The sequence below is a fragment of the Anomaloglossus baeobatrachus genome, chromosome 1, assembly GCF_048569485.1.
Source record: "Anomaloglossus baeobatrachus isolate aAnoBae1 chromosome 1, aAnoBae1.hap1, whole genome shotgun sequence".
Taxonomy (NCBI): Eukaryota; Metazoa; Chordata; class Amphibia; order Anura; family Aromobatidae; genus Anomaloglossus; species Anomaloglossus baeobatrachus.
This window is the reverse complement of record NC_134353.1, coordinates 703,642,632-703,658,812: the sequence shown is the minus strand read 5'-3', so window position 1 is coordinate 703,658,812 and position 16,181 is coordinate 703,642,632. Positions and strand designations below refer to the sequence as shown.

The window sequence follows — 16,181 nt, the reverse complement described above, 5'->3', positions numbered from 1 at the left end:
CTACACAGTGGTTCGGTTAGGGTAAGAGGCTCCCCGAGGAAAAGATTATTACAAATATAGCTGATGTGTAATTTATAAATACAGCAGGTAATGTAGCGAAAAGTTGTGCAATTGTGAAAATTGTTGGATTAATACATGTTACTGATATGCAAATGACAAAAAAATGATACCGCCTTAACATGCTACCATTGAGATTATTAATGGTTGTCTGAGGATGTTCTACCACGCTGAATACACTTGGACAAATCATCAAGATTTAAGAAATCAAGAAATAAGAACTAGAGGGGTCTGGCTACTGTACATTATGCCACCCCAGGGGTGAACATATCATAATAATAATAATAATAATAATTTTATTCATTTATATAGCGCTATTAATTCCATAGCACTTTACATACATTGGCAACACTGTCCCCATTGGGGCTCACAATCTAGAGTCCCTATCTGTATGTCTTTGGAATGTGGGAGGAAACCGGAGTACCCGGAGGAAACCCACGCAAACACGGGGAGAACATACAAACTCCTTGCAGATGGTGTCCTTGGTGGGATTTGAACCCAGGACCCCAGCGCTGCAAGACTGCAGTGCTAGCCACTGAGCCACCGTGCCGCCCGTTTGTGCAACGTATATAGCCGCACAGGGGAACAGGATGTAAGGAGGCCCATTTCCACCTCCCAAACAGGTGAAATTGTGCATTTTGATGAGCTATTGGTCTACAAATGGCCCATATATTGTTCTTGCACAGGGGCCCTTTTCTATCTGTGTACTCCAGTGTGTCACCCAACTAAGTAATCCTGGGAGTGGGACCATTGTGATGTTACCTTGAGAAAGCCTTTTCATGGTATTACCCATGTGGTCTCGAGACCAATCTCCAACTGCCTTTGTGTCCAAAAGCAGGACTTATTGTTTAAGAGGATATGACTCCTTTCTCAATTGCTGTCCTGTTCTGCATCCTGATATCCAGTGAGATTAATAGTATGAGGTCTAAAAACATCTGTATCTGGATGTCTGGCTTGTACTTCAGTGTCGTTTCCATATTCTGATGGGTTGCGTAGACACTGCTTGACATCTTAGTCTTGGTATATGTTGTCATATTTTCATTGCAGTACACCATGGGAACCAGTCAGGGTTGGATATATCACTGGTGCAATCAGGGCAGCTGCACAAGGGCCCAAGAGGTAAGGGGGCCCATTTCTACCTCCAAAGTAAGTGAGATTGTGCATTATGAAAAATTCTTAAACTACAAAGGGCTCATATATTGTTCTTGCATAGGGGCCCTCTTCTGTCTGTGTCCGCCAGACACAGTGGAACCAGTAGTAACGTCCATTTCTAAGTGACCCAGGAGCCGTATTTCAACATGACACAAGTTGCTTGTGCTACGTGAGCAGTTTGTGTGACCTAAATGTGACACCATGGCCTGAAGCATCTCTGGACTTGTCCTCCATCAATCTCAACTGGAATTTCATTGATCAGAAATTGCAAAGGAAGCTGCCAGAAGTGGATCTTGATTATTTACATTCCCAACTGCATTCAGCGTGGCAGACATCCATTCCTCAGACAATCATTACCTCATTTATTGCATGCTAAAGCATCCAAGTGCGTGTATTACTGCATGTGATACTCACACTCAATACTGACTAAATTGGGATGTTTTGGAAAAAGTGTTTTCCATGTTTTTTCATCATTTGCATATCATTAACATGCCTATAGATCCTGTAATTTCCATAATACCACAACTTTTCCTTCATGTTTTGGAATTTCAAAGTTGAAGAGTGTATATTTACGACTAAGTAATGAAGGAGTGTACAAAAAAAATACTGTTTCACCTCATATGAAATATTTTTTTTTAAATATCTTGGATAACTTACAAAGGAGTTATTTTTATAAAATCCTGTGTTGTGGAGTGAAATTTACATATGTTGGCACAGAATTTCAGACATTATTAAGAGAGATTATAGAAATGTATGATTAGAAGTGTTTGGAAATAACATATATCTGTGACCTTGCAGGCCTCGGAATCATAGACCAGGATCTCTCCCACTCATGAGTGCTTTTGCAAGGTCCAGGAATCCTGTTTCATCACCTCCACAGAATGGAAGTGACAAAGGTCAGTAAGATTGCAGCATTGGAAATTATAAACATGTTTGATATACAGAACACTTTTATAAGATAGTTTTAGAATGAGTTGAACAAATTTGAAAGTGTTCCTCAAGGCAATACTCTGCCTCCCTGTTGCAGCTGCATGCTGGGCAGTTCAGTTTCCAAGGCACTCATATGACATCCAGGGTCTTTTGTGCATAGGCCGGTGTCACACTTGCGATTGACTCACACGAGTGCAATATGAGAAAATCTCGCATTGCACTTGGACCAATGTTAATCAATGAGGCAGCTCCCATTTGCTATTTTTTCCTCAGCTCAAATCGGACTGAGGAAAAAATTGCAGGATGCTGTGATTTCTAGAGTTTCTCGTGCGACTCTCTCCAATGAAAGTCTATGGGTGCGAGAAAAAAAACGGATGTCACACGGATGGCACACGGACCATCCTAGTGACATCCGTTTTTCTAAATATAATTCTATCATGTAGCAAAGAACACTGTAAATGCTCCTGTACATGACTGTAATGACTAATAGCTGCTGAGAAAAAACCGGATCACATATGGATTGAATACGGATTGCTCACGGACTACTAACATGAGAAAAATCACAGACTCGCATTGCAATTGCATTGCACATGGATCAACACTCGGACAGAGCTCGTCCTACTCTAAAGGCTACTTTACACACTGCGATATCGGTCCCGATATCGCTAGTGTGGGTATCCGCCCCCATCTGTTGCGCGACACGGGCATATCGCTGCCCGTGCCGCACAACATCGCCCAGAGCCGTCACACATACTTACCTGTCCGGCGACGTCGCTGTGACCGGCGAACCGCCTCCTTTCTAAGGGGGCGGTCCGTGCGGTGTCACAGCGACGTCACTGAAACGTCACTGAACCGCCGCCCAATCGCAGCGGAGGGGCGGAGATGAGCGGGACGTAACATTCCGCCCACCTCCTTCCTTCCGCATAGCGGCCAGGAGGCAGGTAGGGAGAGCTTCCTCGCTCCTGCGGCGTCACACGCAGCGATGTGTGCTGCCGCAGGAACGACGAACAACCTCGTTACTGCTGAAGTAACGATAATTGAGAATGGACCCCCGTGTCGCCGATTAGCGATTTTGCACTGTTTTGCAACGATGCAAAATCGCTTATCGGTGTCACACGCAACGGCATCGCTAATGCGGCCGGATGTGCATCACAAAATCCGTGACCCCAACGACTTTGCATTAGCGATGTCGCAGTGTGTAAAGCCCGCTTAAGGCATGAGAATCCGACCAATTTTACAATCGCAAATGTGACGCCGGCCATACAGTATGTGTATGTCAGCACGCTGCAGGTTTGTGTTCACCAAAAAACTGCAGCATGTGGCCCAAAAACGCATGCGTTTTCCATGAGTTTTTGATAATGTTTTTTTCATTGAATTCAGTAGGTGAAAAACGCAGAAAGAATTGACATGCTGCAGTTTTGTAGCCATCAAAAAACTGCAGCCATAAAAGAAATCAACGTATGCAGAGAAAAACTGAAATCTCATAAACTTTGATGGGGAAAGGAATGCATACAGTTTTGTGCCACAAACTGCACCCAAAAACACGGCAACAAATGCAGAGTGAGCATGGGGCCTTAGGTCCACAAATAGACAGTGACACAAGTTTTGGCCTTTTAGCGGTTTACCAAAACAGATTAAATATTCAGTGATCTTATCAAATATGCACTTAAAGTGCAGACTGTCAGCTTTAAGTTGAGGGGAGCATTCATAGAATGCTTTCCTTGGTGATGAAAAACCCCTTCACAACATCCATCCAATTGAAGAACACCCTCCAGAAAGCAATTCCACAATGTTTGTTTGGATTTTTTTATTCATCATTGTCACTATATGGTAAGACTGACATGTCAGTATGATGTCTCATGCTGGTACGAGTTCATAGATACCAAACATATATACTTATACTTTTATCTAAGTGGTAAAAAAAAATTCAGATATTTATCCAAAAAAAGAATTGCGCTGTTCTCGCCATTTCTTGAGATTCGTAGCGTTCTCATTTTTCGAGATCTGGGGCTCAATGATGGCTTATTTTTTGCATTTTGAACTGGCGTTTTTAATTATACCATTTTTATGTAGATGCAATGTTTTGATCCTCTGTTACAGCATTTTAATGCAATGTTGCAGCAACCAAAAAAACCCGTAATTTTGGCATTTGGAATTTTTTTTTCGCTACGCCGTGTACCAATCAGAATAATTAATTTTGTATTTTGATAGTAACACATGGTAACACATCGGTGCCCCATAATTGCATCACGGGGCCACTGACAGAGTTTAACAGCTCAATCTAAGGGGTTAACAAGCATGATTGGATTGGAGATTCATCTGCGCCTGTTAGCTGCACAAATCTGCTGATTATATCAGTAGACGTGTGTGAGGATTGCATCAGGCTCACCACCGAGCCTGTGGTAACCGCAGGGACATGACCATTGATGTACTAGTACATCATTGGTTGTGAAGGGGTTAAGACAATACTTAAAAGGGTATTCCTATCCTAATATGTAGTAGGTGTAATAATAATAATAATAATAATTATATTAGCAAATATCTCCAATTAAACATGTAGTATAATTCTTCATGGTTACAACCACTAGCAACTATCACTATATGAGTAGTAGTAACCATGGATACCTAAACTACTGTATGCCCTGCACATGAGTTAAGTGACATAGCTAATCAGTAGAACTATACTACATTTCTAATTGGAAATATTTGCTAATTGTTATTTGCTGTAGGAGAGACACTACAAGACTAGTACCAAACCAGCAAAGGCGCAGCCACAGACGCACTTTGCACAAGCTGCCCCAGACCGGCAAGTGTTTAAGGGCTGGGATGATCCTCACCCTGCTCAAGTAATGGGAGAGTGACTTAGGCACAGCCCTTCCCGGGCCTAAGCCGATGCCTAGTCGAGAATAAAGTAAGTGACCTCAAAAAAGTACAAGGATAGTAGTAAACTGAAAGGAAAGGAGAAAAAGAGGGAACCACAAACCAAAATGACCAAACTCAAGCTAAAAGAGACAAATGCTGTTAGCACCACTCGCTACCACTTCCACACAGGAACAGCAATAAACAGCATTGACCTGTACTGAGAAAAGAGTTGAAAAAGCCCGCCTGATGCTGGTGGAAATGATCAGGTGTTGAATTCCTTCCAATCACTCCTAGAAATGCACTGCTATCCTGCACAGCTGAACGGACACAATCCCACCACTGCCTAGAACCAGACATAGCAGCGTCTTGCCTGGCAACTGGGCAACACAGCGTCTCATGTTCTCCAGGCAGTGAAACCCGTGGGAGACACAGTGTCCTGCATCTCCACCACTCTACTATGTGCCACTCCCTCATATTGGGACGAATTACCTCTGCATGTGGACATTCTTCTCCCAGGGCAAACAGACCCCTTTCTGGTAACCCGGGAAGGCTGATGATGTACCCTGTCGGAGCCAAGAGAATAATGGCTGCGCTTACAACCAGAGTAATGCAGCACCGGACCTTATCCACTCCTGGGTGGAAGCACCGACCCACCATTCTTAACACTAATATTATTATTACACGTACTACATATTGGGATAGGATAGTGGAGATGGGAATACTCCTTTAACCCCTTAACGACCACGAGCCGTAACATTACGTCCTAAACCATATAGCTGTAATCACCTGCGGCTGCTGCGGGCAGCCATCAGGGATCCGCATACATGTCAGCTGATTTGTACAGCTGACATGTGTGCCTCACAGGCATGGGTGGATCCGCAATCCACCCGTACCTGTTAACCCCTTAAACCGTGCTGTCAAAATCTGACAGGGCGATTTAAATGCTCATCGTGGTAAATCTTCACTCACTCGGCTCGGCAGCGCCTTGACGTGATCACTGTGAGCACATGTTTGCCATGGCAGCACAGGGTCATGTGATGACTCCTGTAGCTCACTCACTTCCTGTTTCACTCGGCCGAGTGCTGCCTGTAAGAAGTGAGTATTTCTGGTGGTCACAGCTGTGTAGCTGTGATCAACAGAAATAAACAAGTGATCAGACTGCTGATTCTTATAGCCCCTTCGGGGGACTAGTAAAATAAAAAAAAGGAAAAAAAAGTTTTAAAAAAATTCAAAAAATAAAAACACCTAAAAGTTCAAATTACCCCCCATTTGCTCCATTGAAAATTAAAGGGTTAAAAAATAAAAATATACACACATTTGGTATTGCTACATTCAGAAATACCCGATCTATCAAAATATAAAATCAGTTAATCTGATCAGTAAACAGTGTAGCGGCAAATAAATTCCAAACGCCAAAATTATGTTTTTTGGTTTCCGTAAAAATGCAATAACAGGCAATAAAAATGTAGCATATGCGCAAAAATTGTACCATTAAAGACGTCAGCTTGAGATGCAAAAAATAAGCCATCAATGAGCCATAGATTCTGAAAAAGGAGAACGCTACAGGTCGCGGAAAATGGCACAAAAAGTGCGCCACTTTTTTTGGACAAGCTTCTGAATTTTTTTGAATCCCTTAGATAAAAGTAAAACTATACATGTTTGGTGTCTACAAACTCGCACTGACCTGAGGCATGGGCACATCAGTTTTACCATATAGTGTACACGGTGAATAAAATATCCCAAAAACAATCATGCAATCACACTTTTTTTTAAATTTCTCCGCACTTGGAATTTTTTTGCCATTTTCAAGTACACTATATGGTAAAACTTATGGCTTCATTTAAAAAGTACAACTCAACCTGGAAAAAACAAGCCCTCATATGGCAAGATAGACGGAAAAATAAAAACGTTACGGCTCTCGAAAGAAGGGGTGCAAACCCCCCTGAAAAACGGAAAATTGGCCGGGGGTGAAGGGGTTAAGGCAGAAAGACCCACAAGCAAGCAACAACTGAAGTCAGCTGCAGTAAAGGCCTAGCAAAGCTTCACAAAGGAGGAAACCCAGCAATTGGTGACGTCTATAGCTTCCAGACTTCAGGCAGTCTTTGCTGCAAAGGCTTCTATAGAAAGAATTAAAATTGAACATTTTATTTATGGTAAAGCTAATTTGTCTAATTACTGTTAAGCCCCTGAAATAAGGAGGTTTGTAGAAAAATGGCTGCAATTCCGAAATGTTTTACAGGATATTTTTCTTCAACCCCTTAAATTAAACCTGAAATTCTACAGTAGACTTCAATCACATCTCAGTTGTCTCATTTTAAATAAAAAATAGTGGCAAGCAGAGCTCAGATCATGAACATTCTGCCCCTGTCCAAATATTTCTAGACCGAACTGTAGGTCAAATTAATTACAGTACGATCCGGACACAATGCCTAGCATTCATTTGCTAAGGCAAATGTGCTTTAAAGTCTCTGCATGCTCAATGTCAAATAGGGCAGCAGTATAACCTTGGTGGGACAAATCAAACTTGTCTTACACGCATGGGCAAAAGTGTTGGCAACCTTCAAATTGTTATAGAAAATGAAGTATTTCTCCTGGAAAATTATTCCAATTACATGTTTTCTTATACACGTTCAGTTCCTTTGTGTGTATTGAAACAAAACAAATTAAATACAAAAAAATAGTTAAAAAAAGGCAAATTTGACACAATTTCACACAAAACTCTAAAAATGGGCCGGACAAAATTGTTGGCACCCTTAACATTTGGTTGCACACCCTTTGGAATAAATAACTGAAATCAGTCGTTGCCTATAACCATTATACCTCACAACAGGAATTTTGGATCACTTTTCTTTTGCAGACTGCTCCAGTTCTCCCATATTTGAAGGTTGCTTTCTCCCAAGAGCAATTTTAATATCGCTCCACAAGTATTCAATAGGATTTAGATCCAGGCTCATTGCTGTCCATTTCAGAACTCTACAGTTCTTTGTTTCCATCCATTTCTTGGTGCTCCTTGAAATATGTTTGGAGACATTGTGCTGCTGGAAGACCCATGACCTAGGACGTAAACTCAGCTATTTGACACAAGGCACTACACATTGTGACCCAAAATCCTCTAGTAATCTTCATATTCCATGAGGCCTTGCACACAGCGAAGGCCCCCAGTGCCAGAGGCAGCAAAACAACCCCAAAACATATTTGAACCTCCACCATATTTGGCTGTAGGTACTGTGTTTTTTTTCTTTGCAGGATTCATTCCATTTCTGGTAAACACTAGAATGACGTGCTGTACCAAAAAGTTCTTGGTCTCATCTATCCATAAAACGCTTTCCCAGAATGATTTTGGCTTACTCACGTACATTTTGGCAAACTGCAGTCTAGCTTTTTTATGCTTCTGTGTCAGCAGTGGGGTCCTCCTGGATCTGCTTCAATAGTGTTTAATTTGATTCAAATGTTGACAAATAGTTTGCGCTGACTCTGATGCACCCTGAGCCTGCAGGCCAGCTTGAATTTCTTTGGAACTTATGGTTACATATCCACCATCCAGACTATTCTGTGTTGCAACTTTTTATCAATTTTTTCTGCCTTCCATGTCGAGGGAGATTATCTACAGTGCCACAAGTTATAAACTTCTTGATTCTGTTGCGCACCATGGACAAAGGAACATCCAGATCTCTTGACATGGTCTTGTAACCTTGAGATTGTTGATGCTTTTCAGAAATTTTGATTCTCAAATCCTCAGACAGTTCTCTTCTTTTCTGTTCTCCATGCTTACAGTCGCTCACACAGATTCACATTGCAAAGATTCAGTAAACTTCTCCCCTTTTTATCTGGTTTCAGGTGTGATTTTCATATTGCCCACACCTGTCACTTGCTACAGGTGAGTTGATGGGGAGCATCACATGCTTGAATGAAAGTTGTTTTCCCACAATTTTGGAAAAGTGCAAACAATTTTGGTCAAGTCCATTTTTGGGATTTTGTGTGAAATGATGCCCAATTTGCCTTTTTTCAGTTTTTTTTCTGTGTTCCAATACACACAAAGGAAATAAGCAAAACCTGCAATTTTAAAAATATTATGGGAGTCATGCTTTATTTTCTGGAACTTCAAGGATGCCTACACTTTCAACCATAATTGAATATTAATTTATAAATAATTGATGACAGGATGAAATAATAGCGACAGTAACATTAAGATTTTCACATTTATTTACTAACTAGCTGTAGTACCCGGCGTTGCCCGGGATAGTAACTGTCTCTCTGTCTCTCTCCCAGTCTCTGTCTGTGTGTCGCTGTCTGTCTGACTCTCTGTCTGTGTCTTTCTTTGTCTGTCTGTGTCTATGTCTCTGTCTGTTTCTATCTCTCTGTCTGTATTTGTATCAGTCTATCTGTCTCCATCTCTGTGTCTGTCTGTCTCTCTCTTTCCCTGTCTGTCTCTTTCCCCATCTGTCTTTGTCTGTCTCTTTCCCCGTCTGTCTCTTTCCCCGTCTGTCTCTTTCCAGGTCTGTCTCTTTCCCCGTCTGTCTCTTTCCCCGTCTGTCTCTTTTCCCGTCTGTCTCTTTTCCCGTCTGTCTCTTTTCCCGTCTGTCTCTTTCCAGGGCTGTCTCTTTCCAGGGCTGTCTCTTTCCCTGTCTGTCTCTTTCCCAGTCTGTCTCTTTCCCCAGCTGTCTCTTTGCCTGGCTGTCTCTTTGCCCGGCTGTCTCTTTGCCCGGCTGTCACTTTCCAGGGCTGTCTCTTTTCCCCGTCTGTCTCTTTTCCCCGTCTGTCTCTTTCCCCGTCTGTCTCTTTGCCCGGCTGTCTCTGCCCGGCTGTGTCTTTCCAGGTCTGTCTCTTTGCCCATCTGTCTCTTTGCCCATCTGTCTCTTTGCCCGGCTGTCTCTTTGCCTGGCTGTCTCTTTGCCCGGCTGTCTCTTTGCCCGGTTGTCTCTTTGCCCGTCTGTCTCTTTCCATTGCTGTCTCTTTCCCTGTCTCTCTTTCCCTGTCTGTCTCTTTCCAGGGCTGTCTCTTTTCCCGCCTGCCTCTTTGCCCATCTGTCTTTGTCTGTGTCTCTGTCTGTCTGTCTCTTTCTGTCTCTCTCTATCCGTCTCACCACTGACATCATATTACCTCACACATAAGCTTCTTTTACTAACAGTTTATTTTGTTCCTATAGCAACCACTTACAGTTGCTATTAATAGCTTGTAGCTCCCACCTCTATTCAGTTTAATGGATGCAAGAGTTTGGAGAGTAATTGTAAAGCGCGGGGTTTAATTTTCACATCAAAACATAGTCTATGACGTTCCCTGAGTCACATGGAGTGTCTGTGCAAAATTTCACACACACACACACACACACACACACACACACACACACACACACACACATACATACAAACTTACATACACTGAGGTTTATATATTAGATTTGCTGATCTGTTTTTTGTTTGTTTTTTTAATTGATCTTTTGATTTATTGTAAGAAATTAGCAGGCTGTTGGCAGGAGATGACAGCGCTCACAGTAGCTCTCTATAACTTGCACTTGTTGACCTCCTGATGCCGGATTCTCACAGCAGGAAAAGATTGGCAGATTTATAGGGCGTTTTACCACACACACTGTGGGAGTTTTTCTTGCTACTTATACTGCGGATTTCAATAGTGTCACATACTGGTACATTTTACATGTATTTATTTTCCATTATGCAGAGCAAACATTTCCAGAGACACCAAGGGGGCCCATCCTCGACAGCACACTTTGGGTCTGGTCAAATAAATGCCGTCTGTGTTTGTTTAGGGTTACACAACATTAAGAAATTTCAAGCGTGCACATACTTGTCAGTCATTTCTTTCAGATTTCATCCCTATAAGAATGTCTTGTCAGGAGGACACAGCTTTCAATTCAGCACAATGATAAGGATTGGAGGGTTTTTCCACACAACGGTTCTGTTGCTTTTCTTCCCCTCCCTGCACTTAGATTACAGAGTGCTCGAAAATACACAGCTTTTTTTCAGATAGACTTGCTTGCATTGATAGCAGCTTTTGCTCAGAACAATTGCAAAGCCTCTGTTTATTTTACTAACAGGGTGAAAGAAGGTCTGATCCACTGAGCACAAAGCAGCAATAATGACACATACATGACCATTGAGGAAGGATTCTCCAGTCGTGCTGTATGTGTGTTACCCACCAATACCATCTGTAAATAATACACGAACTGCATGTGACTTGGTTTAAAATTGGCCACAGCAGCCTTTATTACCTATTATTTACATACTAACACAAGGGGGCGCCGTCCAACGGGCGACCCCAACAAATAACAATAGGTAACACAGTAACCAATACAGTAAATATACAACCCTGAGTAGGCCCAGTCCAGGAACCACTTCTCACCCCAGTATCCCTGGCCGCAACACACCGACCCAGAGATGAGGTATTAATCACCTACGGATTAACCCCCCAACTTTGCAGAACCCCGTGCCTGCAACATCCCGGAACCTGGAGCCACCATACCAAGATGGTGTCTCTCTGTCCAGTTACCATTGCCTTCAACCGCCTCTGGACCAGACCTACCCCCCGCTGCTGTGACAAAGAAACAACCCAGACCAAATTCCCCTCGGCATTAAACAGAAGGGAGGGTGGGCGTGGATCGTTCCATATCCGGAAGTCAAGAGAGAGGGGGTAAGTCAAAGTCCTTTACTTACACCCCTCAACTGTCCCACCTCTTCCTCCAGGGAACTCCTCCTACCCACCAATCCCTTTACTCTGCCTTATAAACAAACCATTCCTGTTTCCATTAACCCCATCACTCCTTCCCTTCCCTCTAGTCATGTCGCCCCTCCACCCTATGGGTTCCATGGCTTTCTAATCTTTTTGTATTCTTCATGATTTTTATTTTAGCTTTGTGTCTCCCTGTTCAGTGCCAGATATGAACTTGTCAGGCTGGTAATATGTCATTTGGAGTGACTGAAAGCAAAAGTGTACTAGAAGAAAATCATTAATTTAGGTGCATTTAAGTATTGTGATGTTGTGGATTATACAACCATTTTCAATCTTATCACCATAATTTGTAAATGTTTTCATTCAGTAGTCTCCATAGAGTTTCAACAAAGATTCATACAGGATAAAACCTTTCTTCTGATAAGCAAACATGACTTTGATTAGAAGAAACTTCATTTAGCAAAAGATCACAACGTGCAACCTCTAAGTAATCATATACAGTATATGATGCTTATTAGTGATGCTAAAACAATATCCTCCAATATTATACACAGTTCTGGGGATGAGCACAGGTACAACACTCCATCAGTTAAAACCATATATTAAGGAGGACCAGGCACAAGGATTTTCCTACATAAACTACAGACAGTGCTATACTGGCACTATCATGCTGATTCATATCTTTAGTTGTGAGATCGGATGTATACTTTCTGAAATAAGTAAAGTTTGTGAAATACACTGTTAGGCTGCTTTCACACATCCGGCTTTAGCTCTGCGGCTCAATCCGGCTGTGAAACCTATGCAACGGATGCGGTGAAAACACCGCATCCTTTCCATAAGTTTTTCCCATGCGGCCCGTCCGGTTTTTGCCGCTTGCGGCATGCTACTGAGCATGCGCAGTGGGAAAAACCGCATGCGGCGGCCGGATGCGGTTTTTGCCGCATCGTGCCGCATCCGGCCGCCATAGGCATGCATTGAAAAATGCGCTGCATCAGCTAAATGCGGCGCGCTGCGTTTTTTTTTGGCGCACGAAAAAACGTGCCAGGCAACATTCCATCCGGCCGCCGCATCGGCTAAATCTGCCGCATGCGGCAAAAAACGGATGGAATGCAAGGCCTTGCGGCACAATGCGGCACTAATTAAAGTCTATGCAGAAAAAACGCAACCGACAGCATAAAAAACCGGTTGCGATTTTCCTGCAAAGTGCTGGATTGTGCCGCATTGCAGCAACCGGATGTGTGAAAGCAGCCTTACTTGATTGATAGGCGCTGCAGAATGTCTAATAGGTGGGTTGGCTTTCGCTAGTTATTTCTGTCCTTGTCTGCCTACCTGTCCTTCCTCCCTTCTATCTTTCCTTTTTCCTTCCTTCCCCTGACAGGCAGGCAGACAGGGCAGGGAATAACTAGCAAAACCCGAGTCACCTATTAGATATTCTGCAGCACCTATCAATCACGTAACAGTGCATTTCACAATCTTTACTTGCCTGTATTTCAGAAACTATACATCCGATCTCACAACTAAAGGTATGTTTAGTTTATATGTAGTTTACATATGAAAATCCTTGTGGTTGGTCCTCTTTAAGTAGTCTCCACAAGTGAATACATAAATTATAACCATAGCAGACTGTTTAAAATTTTGCAAAGAAATAATATACTTTTGTATGTTAAGTTTTATAATTACTGAAAATGGCATGGATAATGTTAAAGCATGTGAAATATGTTTATGCACTTTTTTTTAAATCTAAAGATAAACACAATTAAATAACTATATATAGAAAACATAAATAATATGTGAACTTGATGGTGTAATTTAACAACCATTTCTATTTCAGATGGAGACAGGAGAGATTATGAAAGGGATACCAGTGGCACTCCATTACACGGGGACGCAGCTCACCAACAACTCATGTCTAGAGTTCTCAGCCCATCACTTCCTGTGCCCGGTGGACTTGTTCCTCTTACTTCTGGCAGACCCAGTCCTCCACATGAACTGCGTTTGGACCCCCATTCTCAGGGTTCAGAACCTTTGCATCATCACCCGTACAAGTATCCAACAAGTTATGATCACTATCTAGGAGCAAAAACCAGACCAACTCCATATCCCATACCAAGTATCAGAGGACATGGCTACCACCACCATCATATGAACCCAGCAGCCAATATGTATTCTGCGGCTGGTGCACCTAGCAGTTATGAATATGGACCAAGATAACAGGAGTGAATAATCTTATTGAACAACTATTTAAACCTATTAAACTATGGATGTTTTATGCATGATTTTAATTATTCAGTAGTGTATGCTTTGGATATTACATTACTGCTGAAATTAAAGTTGCTCTCACCCTAAAGTCATTATGGCCGACTTATTGTGACTGTGACATCAACCATCAAGTAAGCTGGATCTTCCACCTAATCCTGCTGGGGCTGTTATGACACTATGTCACTAAAAAGGACACGCTCTGCCAACAAAGGCACTTGAGATGTGTCAGTAACTAGCTGTGATTCTGTGCTAGGAGAGGGTGATGAGCACAGAGAGTTATACAATGGACCTATCTACAAGTTTAGCTTTCTCAAAGCAACTGGAGGAGAAAGTGCGATGTCAGGCCCCACAGCTTCACATGAATGAGTGATCCAGACGTGTTCATAAAGTACATTGACTTCTGCGGGGTCAAGTGCACTATTCTTGCATTATAGAAGCCATATGCTTTTCGTTGTGCTGTTTTCTTGTATTACCTGGAAATAAATGTACAACATAGTAGGCTCAGTTGCAGATGAACCTTGAGGTATTAAAATAACTTTGCTTTTTTTTTTTTTTTTTACTTTTGGACAGTGAAATTTTGGCTGCACTATTTTGTGAACTAAACGCACATCATGTGCAATTAAACAACAACTATGCAAGTCTTTTACTGTGTAGCCTATGTTCCTTCACAGGTCATCAACCACCATCATAAAACCTGCTTGACCCAATAGCAGAACCCAGCAGTAGCCTTTGTTCCTTCACAGGTCATCAACTGCCTTTCTAAAACTGCTTTACCCATCAGCACATCCAAGCAGTTTATGTATAGCAATGCATTAAGCAGCGATGTCCAGTGTAATGTAATGAGACACTACAAGATGTTTGCTGTGTAAACTAAACTTTTATTCATTTGCCGTGTATTTCTGAAGTTTTACCTTTTCAATTACTAATTTCAGTATGATAGAGCTGTCATTACTTATTTATCAGGTTATAAATAGTGTTTTATCATCAGTTCGTCCTGCAGCAGTTTATCTATATCATAGTTTGTGCCACCACTTCTGATCTACCCAGAATCCGATCCAGCAAACTCCTACTGCACTGGCCAGACTGTAAGGGCCCATGAAGTTTTATTTATTTCATTTAACAGAAAAAAGCAACTCTTATTTATTTTCCAGATGAGACTGTATGATGACATGCCTACATTACAAAATGCTCTTGTGCAACTAATAACTCATTTCTGCAAGCACTGTAAACACAAGTGTAGATACATTTGTAGATATGTATGTAGAAAAAACAATCTGTTAAACTGAAATGAATGGTTGACTATAAATGTTATTTTTGTCTTTTTTTGGAATGTACCCTTGTGTTCTTTCTGTACAGCGGATACATTATTGGTAACCAGCATTAGTAGGTATATGATCAATAGTAATTTATAAAAGGTATAAAAATGCTGCCTTGCAGAGCATATGGCAATGTATGTAGCAGTGTGTAGCTGATATAAAAAGTGTGTGTTCCCTCATAACAGAAACACAGAGTACATTTGTCCATATACCGTGTTCTTACAGAGTCTGCTCACCATCAGGTCAAACCCGCTATTCAGAGAGATTTTTTCCATAGGGTAGAATTTGCATTATTCTGCACTGCTTCACTGTAGTTCCAGGACCAGTATTAGGTTTTGGAAACAACAGGCCTACATTATATATATATATATATATATATATATATATTTTCAGATTTCACTACAACTGCCTTTTTTTCTCTCCAAATTGTGATATACAGTTTCACCTGAAAAAAAGACACCGACCTATTATTTTTTACAAGTTATGGCTGCACACAATATCTGCACAGTTTACAATTGGTAGTAAATCAGGTGGTTGGATACCTCAACTGGGGATATTGAGCAAAACTGCTTTCTAACCAGAGTCATAATTTTACATGCTAATTCTGTGATATATTTTATCACCACTACAGCGGGTTTTTTTCTAATTGCACTACTGTTTTGGTGCTTTAAATCCTAAATACTCACCTTCCGACTCCTTCATCCCTTTCCAGTGGCACTTCGGTTGGTCTGCACTGAAAACTGACTATCCGGCAGCTCCAGTGTTTCATGGAGCGCTCTGGAGGTCACAACTTAGACTGCTTTCACACTACGTTTTTTTAACATGCGTCATGAACTTTTTTTTAACGCAAAAACGGATCCAGTGCAAATGCGTTTTCATTTCAATGCATTTGCAATGGACTCGCATCAATATGTGTTCACA

General features: G+C 41.7%; 1 protein-coding gene across 2 annotated transcripts in view; it reads left to right on the top strand.

The window, feature by feature from the left end:
- The window catches only part of TBX1 (T-box transcription factor 1), a 71,225-nt gene extending 55,882 nt beyond the window's left edge, over window positions 1–15,343 (top strand). For both annotated transcript variants that reach the window (XM_075341772.1, XM_075341771.1), the window contains exons 8-9: window positions 2,008–2,105; window positions 13,517–15,343. In XM_075341772.1, the coding sequence (XP_075197887.1) occupies window positions 2,008–2,105; window positions 13,517–13,896 (478 nt within the window). In that variant the 3' untranslated portion in view covers window positions 13,897–15,343. The remainder of the gene's footprint in view (window positions 1–2,007; window positions 2,106–13,516) is intronic.
- Window positions 15,344–16,181: the final 838 nt, after the last annotated feature.